General features: G+C 45.3%; 2 protein-coding genes across 2 annotated transcripts in view; one reads left to right on the top strand and one right to left on the bottom strand.

The window, feature by feature from the left end:
• Positions 1–5,041: 5,041 nt before the first annotated feature.
• Positions 5,042–19,235, bottom strand: ENDOD1 (endonuclease domain containing 1). The gene is made up of 2 exons (XM_039501216.1): positions 18,720–19,235; positions 5,042–9,227 (listed from the first exon to the last, which is right to left on the bottom strand). Exons 1-2 carry the CDS (start codon positions 19,011–19,013, stop codon positions 8,055–8,057), a joined length of 1,467 nt encoding a protein of 488 aa, XP_039357150.1. The 5' UTR covers positions 19,014–19,235; the 3' UTR covers positions 5,042–8,054.
• Positions 12,101–23,626, top strand: part of CWC15 (CWC15 spliceosome associated protein homolog) — a 63,785-nt gene continuing 52,259 nt past the window's right edge. Inside the window, exons 1-2 of the mRNA XM_039501237.1 lie at positions 12,101–12,118; positions 12,504–12,630. The gene's annotated coding sequence lies outside the window, so the exon portion shown is untranslated. The remainder of the gene's footprint in view (positions 12,119–12,503; positions 12,631–23,626) is intronic.

The raw sequence follows: 23,626 nt of genomic DNA, 5'->3' as shown, positions 1-23,626 counted from the left end.
TCTCAGTACAAGACCTGTTTTGTTTTTAACCTCATTCCCGCTGTTACTAAAATAGGCACCTGCACTACTACCCTTCCTGCCCTCTCCCAATCCACTTCTGGAGATGCTGATGAGAAGAGACCATTAATATCTCACTGATGCCCTGCCACAATTTACCAGCAGGTTTACTTCCTCTCCTACAAATAACGAGAATCTATGGCACTGTCTGTCAAATTCAAGGTGGGGCAGATAGCCCTGCACTATGCGTGGAGCATAGCTAGAGAGTAGAACATCATTAGGCACATTTGTTATATAAGAAATGTCTCATTGATTTTACTTAATGTCGTTTTTTCTTTGAAGTGAAGGTTATTAAGTAGCAATAATGCATGGTGAGGCAACCAGTTATACCAGAGACTCACACACTTCTGATGCCTTGGGAGGGAAGAGTGCCCTTAGCCACATGAGAAGTGTGGGGGCGGGGATTGTCTATCAATGTGTAAAATGGTTGTAATGAAACCAAACCAGTTTGCTCAAAATGTGGGCCAGGCTCTCTAAGGTTTATTCACACTTTGAGCAAGCCTGAGCTGGTTCATCATTAGGGAGCACTTGGTGGTTTCAGCATAAGACCAAAGTCAGCTCTATCTGTCGGGATCTGAGATGTTGGATTCCTTCAAAGCAAAATTCTGGAGGCAAAAGTCCCTGTGAATCAAACCTATTGATTGGCAATCTATATAGCATGTGGCACCAGGTGGAAGCAAAAGCTTTCCAAGAGACGTAGAGAAAGATAGTGTAGTTTGTATAAGATCTATGGTGATTCCCCTGAAAACTCTTGCTGGAGAGGGGAAGGCCTCCAAGGCCCACTGATGGGAATAAGTTTCAGAAGAAAACCTGAGCAACATGAACTAAGTGTACCCTGAGACAGTGATGTCTTCCTGAGTCTATACACAGCCTGAAACAATAGCTCTGTGACCTGCTCCATTCATCTCAATGGCTTGATAACTCTGAAACCAAAAGGTGACCACTGAAATGTCAGTATTGTTAACTATTTCACTACAGACCATTTTATCAGGAATATCCAGCTCATGTGTTCATCCCACTAGCTGCATCTACTCTTTGCTAGGCACTACACATCCCATGTGCCCGCTGTGACACTGACAGACCAGCGGGTCAGAGCCACAGATTAATTCACTGATGTGCTAAATAGCATTGTCTTCACTTATCTGTAACCTGTTGCTTGCTATTACATTGCATTATGTATATCCCTGTAATTAGATAACCCTAGATTAAAGTGTGTGCTAGTGTGAACATGAGAAGAGGTTTGACATGTAAACTTCATGAAAACTAATGAAAGATTGTTGTTTGCTGGCACATTACATTTATTCCTCAAAGAAACCTTGTGAAGTGTTAATGGAGGACTTAATGGCTGTAACCGGAAATGCTAACTTCAAAGCAAGGGCCATTGTGTTCAACAATGGAAATTCACAGATTCAACCTGCATTTCCTATGCATCAAAACCCATGTGGGTGAAGACACTGTTCAGCTTGGTTTCTGGAGAAGCTATCAAATGGATTTCAAGGAATGATCCTGTATCTCTGGATGGTTTGGATGCCAACAGGGTGGAAATACTGAGTGAGTGGACAGAGATCCCTAGAGTTATTCTAGGTGCCCTAACAGATTTTTAGAACTGGCAGATTACTACATCTCGGCTATCATTTTGGACTTACAAACTTTGACTCACCTGTTAATTATTTTACCTGCTTTAACCTCTCAATAATTCTCATTTCTTTTACTTAGCTAATCTTCAGTTTGTTTACTATAAAATTAGCTACTAGCATTGCTTTTGGTGTAAGATTCAGAGTACCAGTTGACCTAGGGGTAAGCGACTGACCCTTTGGGGTTGGGAGTAACCTGAAGTGGTGTGATTTTTGGTTTATGTGACCATTATCACTAAGTCCAGTTTGTTGGGGTGCCAAGATAGGCTGGACAGACCAACAGGACTGCTTGTAACTCCAGGGTCAGACTAATATAGTGATCCAGGAGTTCACATTTGTTACTAGCTTGGTGAAATCTTATTCTAGAACATACCACAAGTTTGACATGTCTGCCCTGTTTTCTGACAGTCTGACCTGAGATTGACACTCAGTTGTTAGCCATTCCAGACTGTGTGACACCCCCCTGGCCATCTGCCAAAACTTCCAGTTTTGTCCTCTGACACCACCTATGATGCAGTTACGTGCAGTCAATATCAAACCCCTTGGCAAATAGGAAAATGAAAATGTGGGGACCACATAACATCTGTAGAATTGACTATCAAAGCAAATAACACTGGGGCCACTGATGGTTCTTCTATCGTTTCCATATTTAATTAGTTTAAACATGTACATGTATTAATTAGAAGGAAGCTACTGCAGAATCCAGGAACCTTGCTGAAGAATTTAGAACCAGCTTACCATGCTGTATAGAGGCCCTTGACTGCAGTATTAGCACAAATGTGGAAACTCCATAGGTCTGTCTGCTTGGAGATATTTGCTTAGCTGGAAATAGCTGTTTCATTGAAATGAATGACAGATGGCATCCAGTGCTGGCTAAAACTAAGACTATGCAGCTACAATATATCCTGTCATGTTGAACATACAGTACCAGTAACTGACATACCAGGCATACTACAGACACACCTTGGATGTTGTGCTGTCTGCTAACCCTTTCTGGCCAAACTAGTTACACTTGTATTTATTTTTCAGTAAGTGATTTTTTTTGGCATTGACTAGGCCAAGGTGATAACTTGTGAATAAAACCAGCCTGAATTTGAGAAGCTGGTCCTCCACGGAGGGCTGAGGTAATAGTTTGTAGCCCCATGGAGAGGTGTTTATCTGTAAAAGGGGCTCTGTCAGGGGTAGCTTCAAGAGAGGTGTGACCTGGGGAGCTGAACACAGGACTGGGGGTTCTTGGGGTCCAATACAGGCTCTGCTACTGACTGCCTCTGTGACTTAGGGCAGGTGAGTCACTTCTATGGGCCAAATTCAAAGGGAATGTAAATGTATCTGGCCGTGGTTAAAGCTGGTCCTCCCCAACAGAAGCCCGGGGAGAACAAGCAGCTTCATTGCCCAGGCTGGCATAAGAGGGTATAATTCACCTGACCTGGCACCAGAGCAAGTGAATCTGGGCCAATATTCATATCCCCCCTGGAAGACATAAACCAGCACGTAAACACTGATGATTCATTCTTTTCTGGAGCTTTGTCCAGTCTTGGTGTAGGGCTGACAAACCAGCACCTTGCACAGGCACTAAAACTAAAAAGAACTGGATACTTTTATGGACCTGTATTGGGGCACACTCACCCCGCACCGGATGGGGAAGGGTTAACTCCTCATTGTGGGCTGAAGAAGTCACGCACCCACTTCCCTACTGGGCATGCTCCAAATGCAGTACTAGTATAAAAGGGAACAGCCTAGCTCAGTCTGGGCTGACCACTGAGGAGGAAGGCCACACCTTGCAGGATGCAGCCCAGGAGCAGCAGGAACCCCTGACTGCGGAAGGCAGAGGCGCCAAGACTCAGACAGACACCCAGATACCTGTGGATGCCCAAGAGGGATCAGAGTCACCGGGAACCACACGCACTGAGAAGTCTGGAGACCAGAGCAACACCTTGACTACTGCTCCAAGAGACCTGTTAGGAACTAGCTATAGTCCTGAGGGAAGTTGGCATGTTTCGGTTGGAGTTTCACTGACTCAGTGGAGGAAAACCTCATCACTGTTAGGGCCCTGGGCCAGGACCTGGTGGAGCAGGGTGGGTCCAGGTCCCACATCTCTGGTCACCACCTACCCATTGGCTCTGGCCACGAAGCCCATTGGTTCTGGCTGCTAGGCCTTACCGCCCTGCAGATAAGGGCAACCCCACTGGCTCTGGTCACTAGGTCATTGGGAGGCAGGGCCGTCCTATTGGCTCTGGCCATTGGGCTATTCAGCCTTGAGAGGGGGCATCTGTATTGACCCTTGCCATTAGGTCTTCTAGCCCGGAGCACAAGGACAACCGAATTGGCTTTGACCACTAGGCCATACCCTCCCAGTGGCAAATTATATTGACTCTAGCCATTATACCTCACCATCCTGACGTAGAGGGCAGCTTAGAGCAGGGGGTGCACTAACCCTGCACTGGACTGGGTTCCGCCACCCTGTCACAGGGCCATTAACTCCATCCAGATCAGGCACAGTGGCACAGGTGGCAGGTAAGTGCCCAGCTGCCATGGAAGGACAGTGGGTGTTGGGTGCCCAACTGCCATTTGTGCCTGGGAAAAATCTCCCTCCCGTCTCATGCTGTGAATGCTCTCAGATCTCGTGAGCTAAGCAAGGTGGGTCAGGGTTCAGATAGCGCACTTTCCAAGAAAACACCAGTGCCGCAGGAAGTGGAACAGACGCTGCAGGAAGCGGCACTCTTCCTTCTGTGTCAGAACTGGAGTCAGTACCCCCGCATATTTTTTTTCTTTAGTTGAGACACAAAACTAAAGTCCTGACCTCCATGGTCACTAAAGATAACATGGTTTGTTTGGTTGGTTTGTTTGGTAGAACAGAGGTACTAACTACCTTGTTCTGGCCAATATCCAACTCAGGTATTTGGCTCCTGCCTCCCTACTGTCCCCACTGCAGTTTCAGCTGTTTACTATATTTTTCATCCTGTCCTAAATTATTGTGCAATGTTATGGTGCTAAAAAAATAGCTGCCACGATTCACCCCAGAGATAGCTGCATTTCATGATGAATAAAATGAACTCTCTCTCTCAATCTCCCTCTCTAGATAATATATGGGGGAAGGGGGGCATATACAGCTATATAGTCTTCATCCTTCACCTATTTTACAAGTATGTGGCGAGGCTTAAGCTTTTCAGATGAAAGGTGCTACAGAAGCACAAAATATTGCTAATAACACCACCAGATCCTGGGTAGTGCAGCAACAAATTGAAACGACAACACTGTTCTTTCCCCCAGTTAGGTATGGCCCTTTGAGTTGTCTCAGCAATCTTAAGCGTAACGATTCCCAGCAATGTAATATGAAGTCTTTCTTTTTTCAAAGTCACTTTAATTTTGTTAAAACCACATAGCTCTGAGGGTAAGGTCAAGCTCCCACACCATAAGTCATGCCCAGATAAGGCTAATCTCAAACGACAGCTAGTTTACAGCTGTGCATAGCTGTTCTGCAACATGTGTTCTGTGTTTTAGGCAGTTTCTCTATAGACTGCTTGGACGTGTAGCATAGTAAAAAATGACCAGCAGGATTTGGGACCAATATTGTGCATGTTGGATTGACAACCCTAGAGTCCTCTTTTCTCCAGGGATCAGGTGCAGCATGGGGAGTAAAGTGTAAACTTCCCCATATGACTCCACCCATATGCCTCTACCCTGACCTGGAGTGATCACCTCTAGGAGTGACAGGTGGCATTGATCTCCAAGTCCGTTCACTCCATGGCCTCTTTGCCGCTAAGATATGTTGGGCTGTTTGGAACTGGTCTGGGACACATACATTTGTTCCACACAGATCCCAAAGCCAGGGTAATAACTTTTAGTCACGATTAAGCTGGCCTGGATTTGAACCAGCTGGAGTTTCTTTATTCCACTGCTAGAATCTGAGCCATCCACTCCCCCCAAATTCAGCCTGTCATTAAATAGAAGTGGTGGGAATGCTGGCACATATTGTAATAAAGTTTTCTCAGACCCAGAACTGCTCCCAAGTAGCATGTAACAGAGCAGCCAGATTCCCCCAGCAGAGACTTTGCATACAGTTATGCACACAAATGTAAAAGCATAGATGAGCTACATGAAAATACAGCAGAATAGTCATGCATAAAAAATGGACAGTGCAGGGTGTGACGGAACTATGAGGAGGGTCAGTGCGTGTCTCTGCTACAACTTCTTACTGCATTTGTGTGCTTGCAGACTGAATCAACAGCTGATGCAGTCAGCAAAGATCACTCTCAAGGGACAAAGCGTATAGAGTAACAAGAAACCAAAACTCCTTCCCCTGATTCCCTTTCCAAGGGGAGGTGTAAGCGGAGTTGAAGTTAGGCCCTTGTTTACTGGGGAGCAGACAGAACATGCCCCTGCACCATGTCCCCTTAGTATGCAGGACCACTGAGTTTGGAGGGGGGGCTCTGTTGAGCTAAACTGTGACCTCCCCTGTAAAGCCCTTTCCTTAGGATCTCATCTGCCCGCTGCTGTATTCCAGATTCAGTGAGTCACCACTCCCCCAGACTCCAATGGCATGCCTGCTTGGGGATCTCCAGGGGGACAGAGGACAATAGGGGAGGTGTCCAGCACGGGGATGTGCACTTGTAGAGGGTCTGGGAGCTAGGGGCGAAAGTGGATGGGTATGTCCTGTCAGCAGGAGGAGGGGGCACAAGTGCTGTTGTGATAAAGTGACAGAAGCCTGGGTTCCCCTCAAGCTCTATTAGCATCAAGCAGCTTGTGCTTCACACTATGTCACTGGGGCAATTACCGTCATGCCAGCCCTTCAACCCGTCACTGATGGGCCGGGGCCTCCTCCACCCTGGGGCCTCCTGCTCCTACCAGTTTTGCCTGTACCAGCCCTGATGAGCTAACTTAGTGCAAGTGGCTGACCCCCCTGCCCCAAACCTACTGCAGGATGCTGCAGATCACCATTTCCCCAGCCCGATGGGCTTCTGCCTCATCCTGCTTTCCTAGCTCACCCCCACGGACTTTCATAATCTTCCAATCTGACTTCACTGGGAGTTTGGGGTGCATGAGGACCACAGGCTGGTTCCTTAGGTCTGCTTCCCCTCTCATTGGATGTAGGTAGGCGGGAGACAGAAAACTGACAGGTATCAGCTTGCCTTCCTAGGGCCAAATTCTGCCACCCTTGCTCATGCCGATTCATCCCTCACACTGCAGATAGCCTCCCTGAAAGTCAATGGGTATTCGTGTGGAGTGAGAGATTACTCAGCGTTGGAGTGGCAGAACCTGGCCCCTCATCATTAGTGTTCCTCCTCTGCCCTTTGTCATTGCATGCAAGGCCTTGCACTGACTGTGTTTGTTCAGACCAACCAGGATGATAGAGTAACGTATTTGTCGCCTCAGCCTGAAACACGGGTGGAGGGTTCCTTCCAGCTGAGTCAGGCTCCCAGTGCACATAAAAGAAAAAAAAAGGGCGAATGCAACTGAGTCCCAAATCTTGCCGAGATCTCCAGATGAGTTGGCATGGAAGCATGTATTTGGGAGACTGTCGTCTCTAATTGGAGGCAATGGGTGGCGGTTTGTTTGGTGTATTAGGGTGTGATCCAAAGCCAGTAGAAAGACTATTTTGGACTTCACTGAGCTCTGGATCGGGCCCACATTGAATAAAGACCTCAGGTTTTGGATAATTGTTTGGTACCAATAGTCAGTTTAAAAAGTTATGGGGAGTTAAGGAAAACGGTAAATATCCCCCACACCCCACCAAGCAACTGGTAACTGATTTACTCTCACCAAGGGCCGTTCCATCCATTTCAGCTGCCTTGAAAGGCCGAGGGATGAGAATTATCAGCTAAAACACACCAGCCCAAGTTCTGCCCTCAGTTCCTTCCACAAAACCCCACTGAAGTCAATAGTGCAACTAAAGGCAGAATTAAGCTCTATGTGGTTTCTTTCCATGCAATAATCCTAGCAGAGGGGAGGGTCAGCATAAGCCCCTTATCTACCCACACCAATGGACACATGCTTCTGTTATGCCTTTGTAGCACAGCCCATGAATAGGCATCAGCATTTTCCTATTTAGTAGTAAAGGAATAACTTTGTGCTACACTCAGCGTGTCTCAAAGCGGAAGCAGCTTGACATTGGCCTTGAAATCCACAGACAGCTTGTCACACCAGTTGAAACCCTGAACACTTTACAATAAGTGGAAGTCGATTTGTAATGGAATTCCCTTTTGAAGTGCCATAGGCCCTCCATGCGACCACCAGATTGGTTTGGTGTTATTAATGTCACTGCAATAAATACCAGCAAAAACTGTCAGCATTGGTCACATATCGGAACATATTGCCCCACTTTTCTTTCACCACGTGTCTGTGCAGTTCTGTTTGCTGTCCCTATCAGTCATCAGAAGAGAGCTTAGGGACAAACTTTTTGCCTAGGTGAGTAGCTATGTAATAAAAGCCAGACATCATGGCAGCTGTGGCATCGACAATGAGTGAGCAAGTGCCACCAACTCCAGCGGCTATGTCTTTGAGGACGATGGGAATGGCACAGAGAGTGTCCAAGGGGAAAACCATGATATGAAGGAAGAGTCCAATGGGGACGCTGATAATCCTATAGATGAGGCTCAGGGTGTTCTGGAAGATCCGGACAAAGCCCATGACGATGTTTGCTGCAACCTTGGCCACATCCCTGGGGATGTTCACCAGCACTATGCTGATTTCTTTGCCATAGGACATCACTCCATTCCATAAGCTGTAGAGTCCGCCCATTGCAGTGTTGCTGAGCTGCTTGACGATATACCACAGGAAATAACACGTGTATCTCACCACCTCCACCAACACATAGCCAACGAGTCTCAGCAGCTTGGTGAAAGGGGCCGCAACGATGCCAGCTACTCTTTTCAGCAGGCTGCCCTCTCCGGGCTTCTCCTGGGCTCTCTGTTCATCCCTGTGCCAGCCGACTCTCCCGGCCGGGGTTTGTACTATGGGCTCTTCAGACTGGATCTGGTTTATGGTTTGCAATATGGCTTCCATTTTCTCCTGGCTTTGGCTGCCTCCCCCACAATTGCTCTTAAACAAGTGAGCTCCTGAAGGAAGCTGCTTCTCCAGCTCTTCCACAGACAGGTCTTCTATACTGTTTTCACCACTCGGACGTTTCAGAAAGCCCACAGACCATACCTCCGGAGCATCACAGCAAGCTGCCAGCCAGAGAAACTCTGGTATGGACACCTTGTCTTTAACTCTGAGGCTGGATGGAACAGCACCTGCAACAAGATACAGGCGGGCCTCATTTTTGCAATGTGGGGCCAAAGCTTGTTCTACTATATCCTCGACATCCTTGTGCCAGCTTTTACTGAGAGAGGGAGTCATAGGGACAGCATTAGTAAGGGTGTATGTGGCTAGCTGGAAATCATCTTCATTGAGGGAGCTGGGGTTTAGCTGCCCTCTCTCATAACCAGAGTCCACATAGTCTGTGGTCAGGGCTTGGTTTGCTCCAAGGTTGTTCACTGAGCCAACAGCAACAGCTTCATGCACCATTTCCTCCAAGTCATTTCCAGGATCATCTATCTGAGACACAAAAGAGAACAATTACTGGCTGCGGCTTACCTTGCTGCACACTATGAAGCTGCATTCAAAATATGCATGGGAATGCACTTGTAGCTCACCCATTGCAACATCCCGGGCAACAGGTGATATGAATGCATCCATCTTTTCTATTTTTCCTGTAGCTCTTCAGATTAATAAATATATGACCGGAAGGGATTTTGATGATCTAGTCTGACCTCCTGCGTAACACAGGCCATACCATTTCACCCAGTAATTCCTGTATCAAGCCTGTTATTTGTGGTTGAGCTGGACTACAGTATATATTTTAGAAAGCATACCATCTTAATTTAAAGGCTTCAGATGATGGAGAATGGAGCACATCACTTGGGGGCAGCAGGCAGCATACAGAGCCTGTATGTCCCCAGCTATTCTATGGGATCAGTGCTATAGGTGTGGTAAACTCATTTTTGTAATTCCTGTACTAGGAAATCTTAGCTAGTAATTCCTGAGTCAGACATTCTTGCATGGAGTCTTACTTGGAGTGACAATGGAGTCATGCAAGCAAATTAACAAGCCGTCTGAGCAGGAACACAGAGTACTGAGCATAGTCGAAGCAATGTCTGCCCTGTTCTTTCCCAGGATACTACAGCTCTATCTGTTTGCCATTCATTCTTTCTTGACACGTCCTACATCCTTCTTTTGGAAAATTAAACTGTATGGTCCAAAGTCTGTCCCAAATCACACCCTAGGCAGCCCGAATGGCCAGGTGTCTTTTGTATTTAGACAGGCTTACTTGGGCAGGATGGTTCCAACAGTTTGTGATCTTAGCATCTTATACACGTGTTGCATCGTCTGTCTCTATTTCATTTCTTAATTGACTTATTTAAGCTATTAGTACATAAAACATAGGGATTGCCATAGGGATCAGATCTCTGGTCCGTTTAGACCAGTATCCAAAAGTGCCCAGCACCAGATGCTAGAAAGTGCAAGAAGCTCCATGGAAGACTGATATGGGGTAATTTGCCCACACCCCTCCCCGAGTGTCTCACCCTTACCCTTAATAGTCAGAGATTGACTTAAACTCAGAAGTATAAAGTTTTATATTCTTTCCAAAATTTGTATTAGCATTAGCTATTATAGGTAGGTGTTCCTGTTATCCATATAAATGTCCAATCCCTCTTACAGTCTTGCTAAATTCTTGCCCCTCAGTGACATCCTGTGGCAATGAGTTCCACTGTCTAATTGCAGGTTGTGTGAAAGTTCCTTTTATCATTTTCGAATGTGCCACCTTTCAACATAATTGAATGTCTCCTTGTTCTTGTGTTATGCGGCAGGCAGAAGAGAAGTTCCTGCTGTACTTCCTCTAGGCTATTCATTATTTTATATACCGTACTTTTATCATGTCCCCACTTACTCCTCGCCTCTCTAAGGTAAACAATCCTAATCTTTTCAATCTCTCTTCATATGAGCATTTTTCCAGGCCCTTGTGCCAGCTTTTACTGAGAGAGAGTCAGTAGGAGGCATTAGTAAGGGGGTGGTGGGGTATGCTAAATCATCTTCATTCAGGGAGAGGGGAGGTTGGCCCTCTCTCATAACCAGAGTCCATTGTTGCCATTGTCTGACACCTAGTAGTTCTGCAATATCCTTTTTGGAGACCAATACACACTGTTACAGATTAGGCCATATGACACATTTTGATGCATTATAATATTTTCTGTATTATTCTCATCTGTTCTTCATGCAACCTAACATCTTGTTTGCTTTTCTGATTGCTGCCTTGGTCATGGGCAGATGTCTTCACTAAGTTGTCCCCAGTATGCCCAGGCCTCTTTCCTGTGCTGAATTTTGTATGTGAATGGAATGATAGAGACAACACATAGACTTCATCATGTGTCATTACCAAACAGTGAGGGGTACTGTATACAGAACATGTGGCATAAACTTAATTTTCCAAGCACACCAGTTTGTGAATGCAAAACTTCATATTACGAATCAGGTAGCAGCTGAGTATGTAGACGGCCAGTTGTCTGCTGTGAGCAGTGCAAGATGGTATATTCCTGAGGTACAAGGCTTGGAGCTGAGGGGATTTGGCTGGTGCCTTTCTCTGTGTGATTCCTGAGTGGCTCTGGGAACATTCATGCAATCTAGCTGGATGTGGGGCTCCACATGAGGTTGTGCTGAGTGATAACAGCGCCTGGAGGGGTTTGCTGCTTGTCACTAGCAAAGCACTGTGAGAGACAGCCCAGGATGGAGAGTTAAGGGGGCACAGCAGTCCCACTGTCCCAGGCTGCACCCCGGGGATCCCGTCACACAGTTCCAAAGTGAAGTAAGGCTACTTTAATGCTGAATAACAGCATCCACACAGGGTATTTAATACAGTTTAACAAATCCACTTCAAAGTCACACGTTTAGTTAATTTGGATTATTAACTAAACATTCCTGGATGTTCCTGTGTATATAAGCCCTTAGTGACTTTCCCAGGGTCACATAGGAAGTCTGTGGCAGAGCAGGGAATTGAACCAGGGCCTGCTAGCACCCAAACCACTGGACCATCCTTCTTCTCTATAAATATATTCCATTAAAAATCCTGACTGCTGGGTCACTGCCCATTGCATGGCTAGCCAACTGTGATAAATGAAAGGGAGGGGTAGGTCCCTTCTATGGACATCCAGCCAGCCAGTAGCTATAAAATCCCCCTGAGTAGCTGTTCTCTAATTGCTCTACCTGTAAAGGGTTAAAAAGTTTCACTGCTATGCATAGGTAAAAGGAAGTGAGTGGGCACCTAGCCAAAAGAGCCAATGGGAAGGCTAGAACTTTTTAAAATTGAAACAAGACTCCCCTTTTGTTTGTCTGTGGTTGTTCTCCTGGAGAGAAGGGACAGAGCCGCTATGCTGTAAGAAGCTTTGGGACAGGTATGAAAAATCATCAATATCATACCTAGAAACTACTCATTTAAAACCCCAGATATGTAAGTAGATCAGGAAATGTCTAGGAAGATGCGATTAGGTTTATTTTATTTTTTTTATGGCTTGTGGATTCCTCTGTGCTAACCCCCGGTGCTTTTGTTTTGCCTGTAACCTTTAAGCGAGAAACTATTCTTGATGCTTAATCCTTGTAGTTGCTCTTTTGAAATCTAGGAATAGCCTGAGTTCCCAGATGTATTTTCTTCCTTTTGTTTTTTTAATAAAATTTACCTTTTTTAAGACCAGAACTGGATTTTTGTGTGCTAAGAGCTTTGTGCATATGTTGTTTAATTAGCTGGTGGCAACAGCTGAATTCTTTTGTTTTCTTTCTCAGCTCTTCTCCGGAGGAGTGTGGGTGAAAGGACTTGAGGGTACCCCACAGGAAGGAATTCCCAAGTGCGCCTTCCTGGGCTCTCAAAGGGGTTCTGCACTTGAGTGGTGGCAGCATCTACCAAGCAAAGGTCAGAGAAAAGCTGTAACCTTGGGAGTTTAATACAAGCCTGGAGTGGCCAGTATTAATTTTTAGAATCCTTGCAGGTCTGCACTCGAAGTACCAGAGTGGGGAATTAGCCTTGACATGGTTTTTTTTGTTTGTTTGTTTGTTTTGTTTTTTGTTTGTTTTTTTTCAGTGAGACTTTTTAATGCTTTACAGGCAGAGCAATCAAAGAATAGCTACTCAGAGGGATTTTATAGTTACTGGCTGGCTGTCCATAAAATACACCCCACCTCCCCCCAACCACCCCGCTTCATTTATCAACAACAGTGGAGGCTATTGACATTCCTTTTATGTCACATCAAATTATTATCTCTGTGCTACTTTTGGCAAATATTTTTCATACATCCCTGAAGAAGCAGACATAGTACACTGGAGGAGACAAGTGGCGTTCCAAGTTACATCATGATCTTTTACAAAATATCATGGGATAGCTCTTAGTTGCTTCAGAGTAAAAAAGAAGTTGCTGTGTGATACTTCACTATATCTGTGTGTGTACCTATGCACATAACTGTGTTCATGCATGTATAGCGGCAGGGCCAGCTCCAGACCCCAGCGCGCCAAGCGTGTGCTTGGGGCGGCATGCCGCGGGGGGCACTCTGCCTGTCGCCGGGAGAGCGGCAGGCGGCTCCGGTGGACCTCCTGCAGGCATGCCTGCGGATGCTCCACCAGAGCCGTGGGACCAGCGGACCCTCCGCAGGCACGTCTGCAGGAGGTCCACCAGAGCCGCGGGACCGGCGACCGCCAGAGCGCCCCCCGCGGCGTGCCGCCGTGCTTGGGGCGGCAAAATTGCTAGAGCCGCCCCTGTATAGCGGTCATGTCTGGGTGCATATGGCTGTGTACATGTCACTCATGAAATGACTTAGATGATAACTGGTTCACCACTTTTCTAGATGTGCTAGAAGGCCGTGTGCTGTGCAGATTCCCTTAGGAGCCCCAGTATGACTCAGCGTTGCACAGCACAATCTCTAATATCATCACTATTCATCTTCACTTTCTACCTGCATGACTCGTTGGCAGAGCCAGTGCAAGGCATAAGCAGCCAAAGCAATTGCTTAGGGCCCTGAGCAACTCAATGGGGCCCCTTATTTGCTTTTTACTATGTGTTTTGTGTGTGTGGAGGCCCCCAATGGGCTAGCATTGCCTCTGCTCCCTGCTGCACCTTTGTTTGCTTATTTCTGGAGAGACAGAGGTCTGATCTGCAGTGCACTGCAGCCCTATACTAGTAAAATTACGTCGCTCAGGGGTGTGAAAAATCCACCAAACTTCTCCTGCCAACATAGCTACAGCCTCTTGGGCAGGTGGATTAACTACACTGGTGGGAGAGCTCTCTCCCATCGGCATAGAGCGTCTTCATTAAAGCACTACGTGGCGCAGCTGCAGCGTTTTAAGTGTAGACTTGCCCAGACAGGGTGTAGAAAAATCCACTCACTTGCTCCTCAGTTTTTTGATTCTTAGCACTGATTTTCCAATTACAGGTCTATTTGTCAATTTGTGGAAGGTGTTTTTCTTCACTTCCTGTCCTAAACAACTGTGTAATGTTGCCACACAGTAGTAATGAGTTGCTTTCTTCCACCATGGAGGTGGCTGCATTTCAGTGATTGTTGAATGGGATGCCTGTATAGATGATAGTTGTAAAGTGAAAAACCTGGTATGTGATCATATAATTAAAGACTGTATCATGATGCATGTGTACAAAGCAGGGGGTGTGTATAAGGGTTGTATGGGCAACTTAAATTCTGGCATTTCCTAATTTTTGAGTATTTGACTTTGTACCTTTAACTAAGGTGACCAGATGTCCTGATTTTATAGGGACAGTCCCGATTTTATAGGGACAGGCTCCTATTACCCCCCACTCCCTGTCCCGATTTTTCAAACTTGCTATCTGGTCAGCCTACCTTTAACACTTTCTTAGTACATTATGTAATGTATGGCAGGGAGGAGGGATAGCTCAGTGGTTTGAGCATTGGCCTGCTAAACCCAGGGTTGTGAGTTCAATCCTTGAGGGGACCACTTAGGGATCTGGGGCAAAAAAAATCCTGCCTAGTGAGCAGGGGGGGGGGACTCAATGACCTTTCAAGGTCCCTTCCAGTTCTAGGAGATTGGTATATCTCCAATTATTACCTTTTTTTAACCACCTAGGGGACTCAACCAAGACAGGGTCCTATTGTGCTAGACACCATATAAACATAATTAATGACATCCCCAGCCCCAGAAAACATATAGTCCAAAACCCAAGACATAATAGGAGGATGAAACAAGTGAGCAAGGAGGGGAGGACAGAGGAACAAAAATAAAAGAGTGTTTTGCATTGCCTAGCTGTGTGCAGAATTCATGGCAAGATCTTGTAGTGCTTTAATGGAAAGTACCATGAGAATTGCTTCTATACTCCACTGCAATCCCTTCTCAGGCACAGCTCCCACCAGTGTTAAAGATCAGATCCTTGGGTCTATGTTAAAGCATTGCTTTTCAAGGATTTCCATAGATAAGGCTTTTTGTCTGGAAATCTCTGCTCCTTGATTAAGCTGTTGTTGGTATTAGGGAAGCTGCTTTGTCTATACTGACCTAGATCCATATTTGTGTTTAAATGGTCCAGTCTTTTAAATAGGAACAACAGTTTTGTTTTAGGGAACATTTGGAGGTTGAAAACTAAAAGCAAAACAAAACGACAAGCAAAAGTGAAGGGAATGGGCCTTTTAAATACAGGCAAATGGATCTGGTTAGACAGAGGATGCAAACTGGATTTCTCTGGTCTAGCACATTTCACAGCAGCTCAGTACAGCTAAGGAAAATCTAAAGCTCCTCCTTTATCTCACATCAACATTGATCAAAATCAAGCAGAGCTCACTGGTTGCCAGTTTCTGATCTCCAGACACTGATGTAAAGCTGGAATAACTCCATAGCAGTCAATGGTGTTACACTGTGTGAAGTCAGAGCAGCTCAGAGTATCAGAGGGGAAGCTGTGTTAGTCCGTATCCACAAAAACAATGAGGAGTCCACTGGCACCTTATAGACTAACAGATTTATTTGGGCATAAGCTTTCATGGGTAAAAAACCACTTTATTTCAAGCCCTGATTTTGGGGTATACAGTAGAACCTCGGAGTTACGAACACCAGGGATACGAATTGACCAGTCAGCCACCACGTCATTTGGAACCGGAAATATGCAATGAGGCAGCAGAGACAAAACATTTTAAAAAATAGTATAGTATAGTATAGTGCAGGACTGTGTTAAACCTAAACCACTGCAAAAATAAAGGGAAAGATTTGCCAAGGTAAAGAAACTGTTTCTGTGTTTGTTTAATTTAAATGAAGCTGGTTAAAAGCAGCATTTTTCTTCTGCATAGTAAAGTTTCAAAATTGTGTTAAGTCTATGTTCAGTTGTCAAGTTTTGGAACACCAACCATAACAATTTGTTCAGAGTTGCAAACAACCTCCATTCCCGAGGTGTTCATGACTCTGAGGTTCTACTAATTATAAAATAGTGACTGGCCAAGGTAATTCAGTGTACAATGCACAGGGGTGCAGTGGTGTCTCAAATTGCTGCACTTGCTCAGGAATGACTGGTCTATAATCGGGGCTGATGAGAAGAGTGGACCAAGGGGAAGACCCCTGTGAAAGTGACTAGATTTTTTTAAACAGGAAGCCTAAATATTGTGGCAAGGAAGTTTTAGCAGCTGGGAGTGAGGCCAGTCACTGCGTAACAGGGAGGTTTGGCTGCTGAATGGATGCATGTTTGGGGAGGGGGTGGGTGGCGGGGATAAGAGGGCTTGACAGTTGGGTGCAGGAACAAATTCAAGGTGCTTAGCGTGAGGTATGTAGGAGGCCTGGGTGCTTGGAAGAGGGGACACAGGGAGATATGGCAGCTGGAAGTAAGGATCAGGCTGGGGACGCTTGTGCCTGGCTGGGGCAGGGGGGCTTGGCAGCTGGGAAGGGCACCTTCCTTGTTGCTAAAAGAACAGGAGTACTTGTGGCACCTTAGAGACTAACAAATTTATTTCAGCATAAGCTTTTGTGAGCTACAGCTCACTTCTTCGGATGCATAGAATGGAACATACAGACCGGAGATATTTATACATACAGAGAACATGAAAAGGTGGAAGTATGCATACCAACAGGAAGAGTCTAATCAATTGAGATGAGCTATCATCAGCATGTTCTCTGTATGTATAAATATCTCCTGTCTGTGTGTTCCATTCTATGCGTCCGAAGAAGTGAGCTGTAGCTCACGAAAGCTCATGCTGAAATAAATTTGTTAGTCTCTAAGGTGCCACAAGTACTCCTGTTCTTTTTGCAGATACAGACTAACACGGCTGCTACTCTGAAACCTGTTCCTTGTTGTTGTGTTCTGCTGCCTATGTGACACAGTTGGCAGATGTTGTTCTCTTGTCTAGGACCTTTTAACCCCACAACTATTAAAGATTCCTATGCATTATTCAGCCTGGTAATTACATGGCTTTAAAGAGGCTTTTCTCTTTTTCAGGTGGCAGGTGGCCACCTTTGATAGGCGGCTGCGTAAAATGGAACAAACGCTAGATGAACGGCCAACAATGAACACCCGCTACAGTGACAGAGAGGAAGGATGAGCTTGTGGCTAAGACAGGGAGTCAGGACAGCCGGGGCGCTGGAACAGTTTTTATAGTGGGGGTGCTGAGCACCATTTAACCAACCTGCAAACCCTGTATATGATGGAAACCACTTCAAGCCAGGAGGTGTGGCAGCACCCCCAGCACCGCTAGTTCCAGCACCTATAAGGAGAGCTGGGTTCAATTCTAGAACTTTCAGTGTGACTTTGGGCAAGTCACTCAGTCTCTGTGTGCCTCAGTTCCCCACCTGGAAAATGAGGCAAATAGCAAGTCCCTTCGTATTTGGATTGTAAGCTCTTCGGGGGCAGGGACTGTCTCTTATTGTATGTTTGTACAGTGCATAGCACAAAGGAGACATGATTTTAGATGGGGCCTTTAGGTGCTACTCTACAAATAATAATTGTCAGTGCTGAGTGATCACCCTTAATATGCGCCAGTTTTGCTTTAGCTGAATAGATCAGGTTATGTGCAGTATTATCCTACACTTACTGGTGAAATACCTTGAATACTGCAAATACCAAAGTAAAGTTCTTTAGCTCTCTTAGGCCACTGGTAAGGATTTAAGGGTGAGCACTAAAACATAACAAGGAGTCAGCTAACCATGCAAAGTGTCAGTATAGACAAGAGCAACGGACACTTAGGTAACATTTTTTTAACTGAATTCTCCTGCCTTGACTGAAAACATAGGGCACTATGCTACACCTCTCTTTCCAGCTACAGTATCCACAACAGAGGGACACAAAGAACTGCCATAACGTCAGCTGTGTGAATCACAAATGTGTGTTTTATTCCAGTGCAATGAAGTTAATGAGCACTTATCAGCTACTGGATCGGTGCTGGCAACAGAACAAACATCAACTTGTCACTGAAACTTTTAACCCTATTAGCCACAGCCAGTGCGTCCCTCTGTGTTGTGTAATAGCTACTAGGGAGCTAGCTGGATAGTTTGCAGTGTTATGGTTGTGTTGGTCCCAGGATATGAGAGAGACAAGGTAGGTGAAGTAATATCTTTTATTGGACCAACTTCTGTTGAAAGAGACAAGCTTCTGAGCTTCACAGAGCTCTGACAGACCTGAAGAAGACCTTTGTGAAGCTTGAAAGCTTGTCTCTTCCATTAACAGCAGCTGGGCCAATAAAAGATATTACCTCATCCACCTTGTCTCTCTCAGATTGACAGATAGATCTGGTGGTTTAAAGGGTGAAATCCTTCCTTTCCTTCCTTTCTTCCTTTCTCATTCCATTTTGGATGCAATGCCTTTCAGTTTTCATTGTAAGCACTTTGGGACAAGAGACCATGGATTTGTCCAGGGCTGAATCCAAGAATAAATACTATTTCTAATACATTAGTGTCTAGAAGGATTTCACAACTCCCTGACTTCTTTGCAAAATTCCATCCCCAACAGCCCAGGATAACTAGATGCCTTAACTCTTGAGAAGATTTGCTTGACAGCTATTGGGGAGATTGACTTACCTGCGGTTCAACCAGCCAGCTCTCCTCCCCCATCTGAGCTGCTTTTGTGTATTTAAAAGCGGAATAAAGAGGGGTCTTGTCCTCCGTGCTGTAGAGCGTTGCGAAGCGTGGCTCTTTGTTGTACTGCTGACAGATTTTCACATGGAAAGACTCCGTAAATCCTTCTGGTGGGGTTTCTCCATAAAAGAACTCATTGCATTCGGCAAAGCCAGCTTCATCCACTCCAACAACCCTGCCCTGGGAAAAGCCAGGGAAAGCAAAGATGCAAAGTGAAAATAAAATTGACATCTTCATGGTCCACTGCCTGGAACCGAGAGAAGCCCTGTCTGTTTCTGCTGGATACGATGCAGGACCTGTGCTCTGCGTAATGCACTGCAGTGAAGCCAGAAAGCGACTGGAATCTGGGTGTAGTGTACAAGGGAAATGAAATATGAAACCGCAGCCATTCCCTGCAGGGAGTGAGAGCTTACTGCATAGAGCGCATTATGAAACTGAACACGTGCAGGGCTCTGCTGACACACGCCACACAAACAAATGACATGGGCACCAGGGAGATCGCTCCCAATGCCCAGAGCTCAGGGCTAATTCAGTGCAGGACGGAGCTCAATAACTGTTCTGGTTTCTTTGTTTCCCATCATCAGCTGACCAGGCCGGATTGCTGCTCAGAGCCACAGGGTGTGTGGAGGAGGAATTCTCTCCAGGGCTCCAAAGGGGCAGGGGCAGTTCACTGTAATGCCAACCCCAGCACCCCTGAGAGGGGGTAGGTAGCATGCCTTCTCCAGCCACATGCTGGCTAATGTGTAGAGAGTTAGCAGGGTCTTGGCACTACCTGGAGCTGACTCCTCTTTGTCACTTTCGGGGTGGCTATCCCACAAAAGCTACTGTTCTCTCAGGATTGACTTCACCTGAGTAAGGAGGGAAATAGACTTCTAGCCTGGAAGCTGGCACAATTGATTAACGGAGCTTTAAACTAGGAATTGGGGGGAGATGGTTGAGAGATGTCCAGGTAATCTCCATGCCGGATTTTAACACTGAGAGGGAAGAAAATGAAGCAAGAAAGGATACTGTCGTGGGTAGGAGACTGGACCTATGGAGGAAGGGTACTGTAGATACAATTCTAATAGGTGATACTGGCGGTTGAATGTCTGGGCCTAATCAGGTAAAGAATGTGAGTGAAGCCAAACAGCAAGAATTAAGATGTTTGTACACCAATGTGAGGAGCCTAGGTAACAAAATGGAGGAACTAGAGCTACTGGTGCAGGAAGTCAAACCGAATATTATAGGGATAACAGAAACATGGTGGAGTAGTAGTGATGACTGGAGTACAGGTATTGAAGGGTATGTGCTGTTTAGGAAAGACAGAAATAAAGGCAAAGGTGGTGGAGTAGCATTGTATATCAATGATGAGGTAGACTGTAAAGAAATAAGAAGGGATGGAATGGATAAGAGTCTGTCTGGGCAAAAATCACATTGGGGAAGAAAGCTACTAGAGCCTCCCCTAAGATAGTGCTTGGGGTGTGCTATAGACGGCCGGGATCTGATTTGGATATGGACAGAGACCTTTTTAATGTTTTTAATGAAGTACCGGTAAATACTAATGGGAATTGTGTGATCATGGCAGACTTTAACTTCCCAGATATAGACTGGAGGACAAGTGCTAGTAATAATAATAGGGCTCAGATTTTCCTAGATGCGATAGCTGGTGGATTCCTTCACCAAGTAGTTGCTGAACCAACAAGAGGGGATGCCATTTTAGATTTGGTTTTGGTGAGTAGTGAGGAGCTCATAAAAGAAATGGTTGTAGGGGACAACCTTGGTTCGAGCGATCATGAGCTAATTCAATTTAAACTAAATGGAAGGATAAACAAAAATAGATCTGTGACTAGGGTTTTTTATTTCAAAAGGGCTAACTTTAAAGAACTCAGGAAATTAGTTAGGGAAGTGGATTGGACTGAAGAATTTGGGGACCTAAAGGTGGAGGAAGCCTGGACTTCCTTCAAGTCAAAGTTGCAGAAACTATCAGAAGCCTGCATCCCAAGAAAGGGGAAAAAAGTCATAGGCAGGAGTTGTAGACCGAGTTGGATGAGCAAGCATCTCAGAGAGGTGATTAAGAAAAAGCCTACAAGGAATGGAAGATGGGAGTGATCAGCAAGGAAAGCTACCGTATTGAGGTCAGAACATGTAGGGATAAAGTTAGAAAGGCCAAAAGCCATGTAGAGTTGGACCTTGCAAAGGGAATTAAAACCAATAGTAAAAGGTTCTATAGCCATATAAATAAGAAGAAAACAAAGAAAGAAGAAGTGGGACCGCGCTAAACACTGAGGATGGTGGAGGTTAAGGATAATCTAGGCATGGCCCAATATCTAAACAAATACTTTGCCTCATTAATGAGGCTAATGAGGAGCTTAGTGATAATGGTAGGATGACAAATAGGAATGAGGATATGGAGGTAGATATTACCACATCTGAGGTAGAAGCCAAACTCAAACTGCTTCATGGGACAATATCAGCGGGCCCAGATAATCTTCATCCAAGAATATTAAAGGAACTGGCACATGAAATTGCAAGACCATTAGCACGAATTTTTAATGAATCTGTAAACTCAGGGGTTGTACCGTATGACTGGAAAATTGCTAACATTGTTCCTATCTTTAAGAAAGGGGAAAAAAGTGTTCTGGGCAACTACAGGTCTGTCAGTTTGACATCTGTAGTATGCAAGGTCTTGGAAAAAATTTTGAAGGAGAAAATAGTCAAGGACATTGAGGTCAATGGTAATTGGGACAAAATACAACATGGTTTTACAAAAGGTAGATCGTGCCAAACCAACCTGATCTCCTCCTTTGAGAAGGTAACAGATTTTTTAGACAAAGGAAACACAGTGGATCTAATTTACCTGGATTTCAGTAAGGCATTTGATATGGTTCCACCTGGGGAATTATTAGCTAAATTGGAAAAGATGGGGATGAATATGAAAATTGAAAGGTGGATAAGGAACTGGTTTAAGAGGAGACTACAATGCGTTGTACTGAAAGGTAAATTGTCAGGCTGGAAGGAGGTTGCTAGTGGAGTTCCTCAGGGATCGATTTTGGGATCAATCTTATTTAATCTTTTTATTGCTGACCTTGGCACAAAAAGTGGGAATGTGCTAATAAAGTTTGCGGATGACACAAAGCTGGGAGGTATTGCCAATACAGAGAAGGACCGGGATATCATATAGGAAGATCTGGATGACCTTGTAAACTGGAGTAATAGTAATAGGATGAAATTTAATAGTGAAAAGTGCAAGGTCATGCATTTAGGGATTAATAACAAGAATTTTAGTTATAAATTGGGGACACATCAGTTGGAAGTAACAGAGGAGGAGAAGGACCTCAGAGTATTGGTTGATCACAGGATGACTATGAGCTGCCAATGTGATATGGCTGTTAAAAAAGCTAATGCGGTTTTAGAAGGCATCAGGTGAGGTATTTCCAGTAGAGATAAGGAAGTGTTAGTACCGTTATACAAGGCACTGGTGAGACCTCATCTGAAATACTGTGTGCAGTTCTGGTCTCCCATGTTTAAGAAGGATGAATTCAAACTGGAGCAGGTTCAGAGAAGGACTACTAGGATGATCTGAGGAATGGAAAACCTGTCTTATGAAAGGAGACTCATGGAGCTTAGCTTGTTTAGCCTAACCAAAAGAAGGCTGAGGGGAGATATGATTGCTCTCTATAAATATATCAGAGGAATAAATACCAGGGAGGGAGAGGAATTATTTAAGCTCAGTACCGATGTGGACACAAGAACAAATGAATATAAACTGGCCATCAGGAAGTTTAGACTTGAAATTAGACTAAGGTTTCTAACCATCAGAGGAGTGAAGTTCTGGAACAGCCTTCCAAGGGGAATAGTGGGGGCAAAAGACATATCTGGCTTCAAGTCTAAGCTTGATAAGTTTATGGAGGGGATGGTATGATGGGATAGCCTCATTTTGGCAATTAATTTGTCTTTGACTACTAGCGGTAAATATGCCCAATGGCTTGTGATGGGATGTTAGATGGGTTGGGATCTGAGTTACTACAGAGAATTCTTTCCTGGGTGTCTGGCTGCTGAGTTTTGCCCACATGCTCAGGGTTTAGCCAATTGTCATATTTGGGGTCGGGAAGGAATTTTCCTCCAGGGCAGATTGGCAGAGGCCCTGGGGGTTTTTCACCTTCCTCTGCAGCGTGGAGCATGGGTCACTTGCTGGAAAATTCTCTGCACTTTGAAGTCTTTAAACCATGATTTGAGGACTTCAATGGCTCAGACACAGGTTTGATACAGCAGTGGGTGAGTGAGATTCTGTGGCCTCCATTGTGCAGGAGGTCAGACTAGATGATCCTAATGGTCCCTTCTGACCTTAAAGTCTATGAGTCTACTAGTGACCTGTGAATATTATGCTCCCCAGCCATGTCATGCATGACTCTGATGTTGAGGTGCAGGAAGAGGTGACCTCCCTCTCCCCTTTTGCACCTGTGCAAGGTGAACTACAGTCACTGGCCCTTAATGCTGAAAAGCCTCAGGCCCAAAGGTTTCACCTGATCTTTGCAGACCAGGACTGATTAACCAAAGGCAGAAATGCAAGAGAGTGGGAGTTGTGGGTGCTCAGCACCTCTGAAATCAGGCCCCTTTCATAGAATCATAGAATCATAGAATCTCAGGGTTGGAAGGGACCTCAGGAGGTCATCTAGTCCAACCCCCTGCTCAAAGCAGGACCAAACCCAACTAAATCATCCCAGCCAGGGCTTTGTCAAGCCTGACCTTAAAAACCTCTAAGGAAGGAGATTCCACTACCTCCCTAGGTAACCCATTCCAGTTCTTCACCACCCTACTAGTGAAAAAGTTTTTCCTAATGTCCAACCTAAACCTCCCTCTCTGCAACTTGA

This window comes from Mauremys reevesii, linkage group 1, assembly GCF_016161935.1.
Source record: "Mauremys reevesii isolate NIE-2019 linkage group 1, ASM1616193v1, whole genome shotgun sequence".
In the NCBI taxonomy this organism is placed as follows: Eukaryota; Metazoa; Chordata; order Testudines; family Geoemydidae; genus Mauremys; species Mauremys reevesii.
Note: the sequence above shows the minus strand (reverse complement) of the source record. Positions and strands in the feature narration are given on the sequence as shown.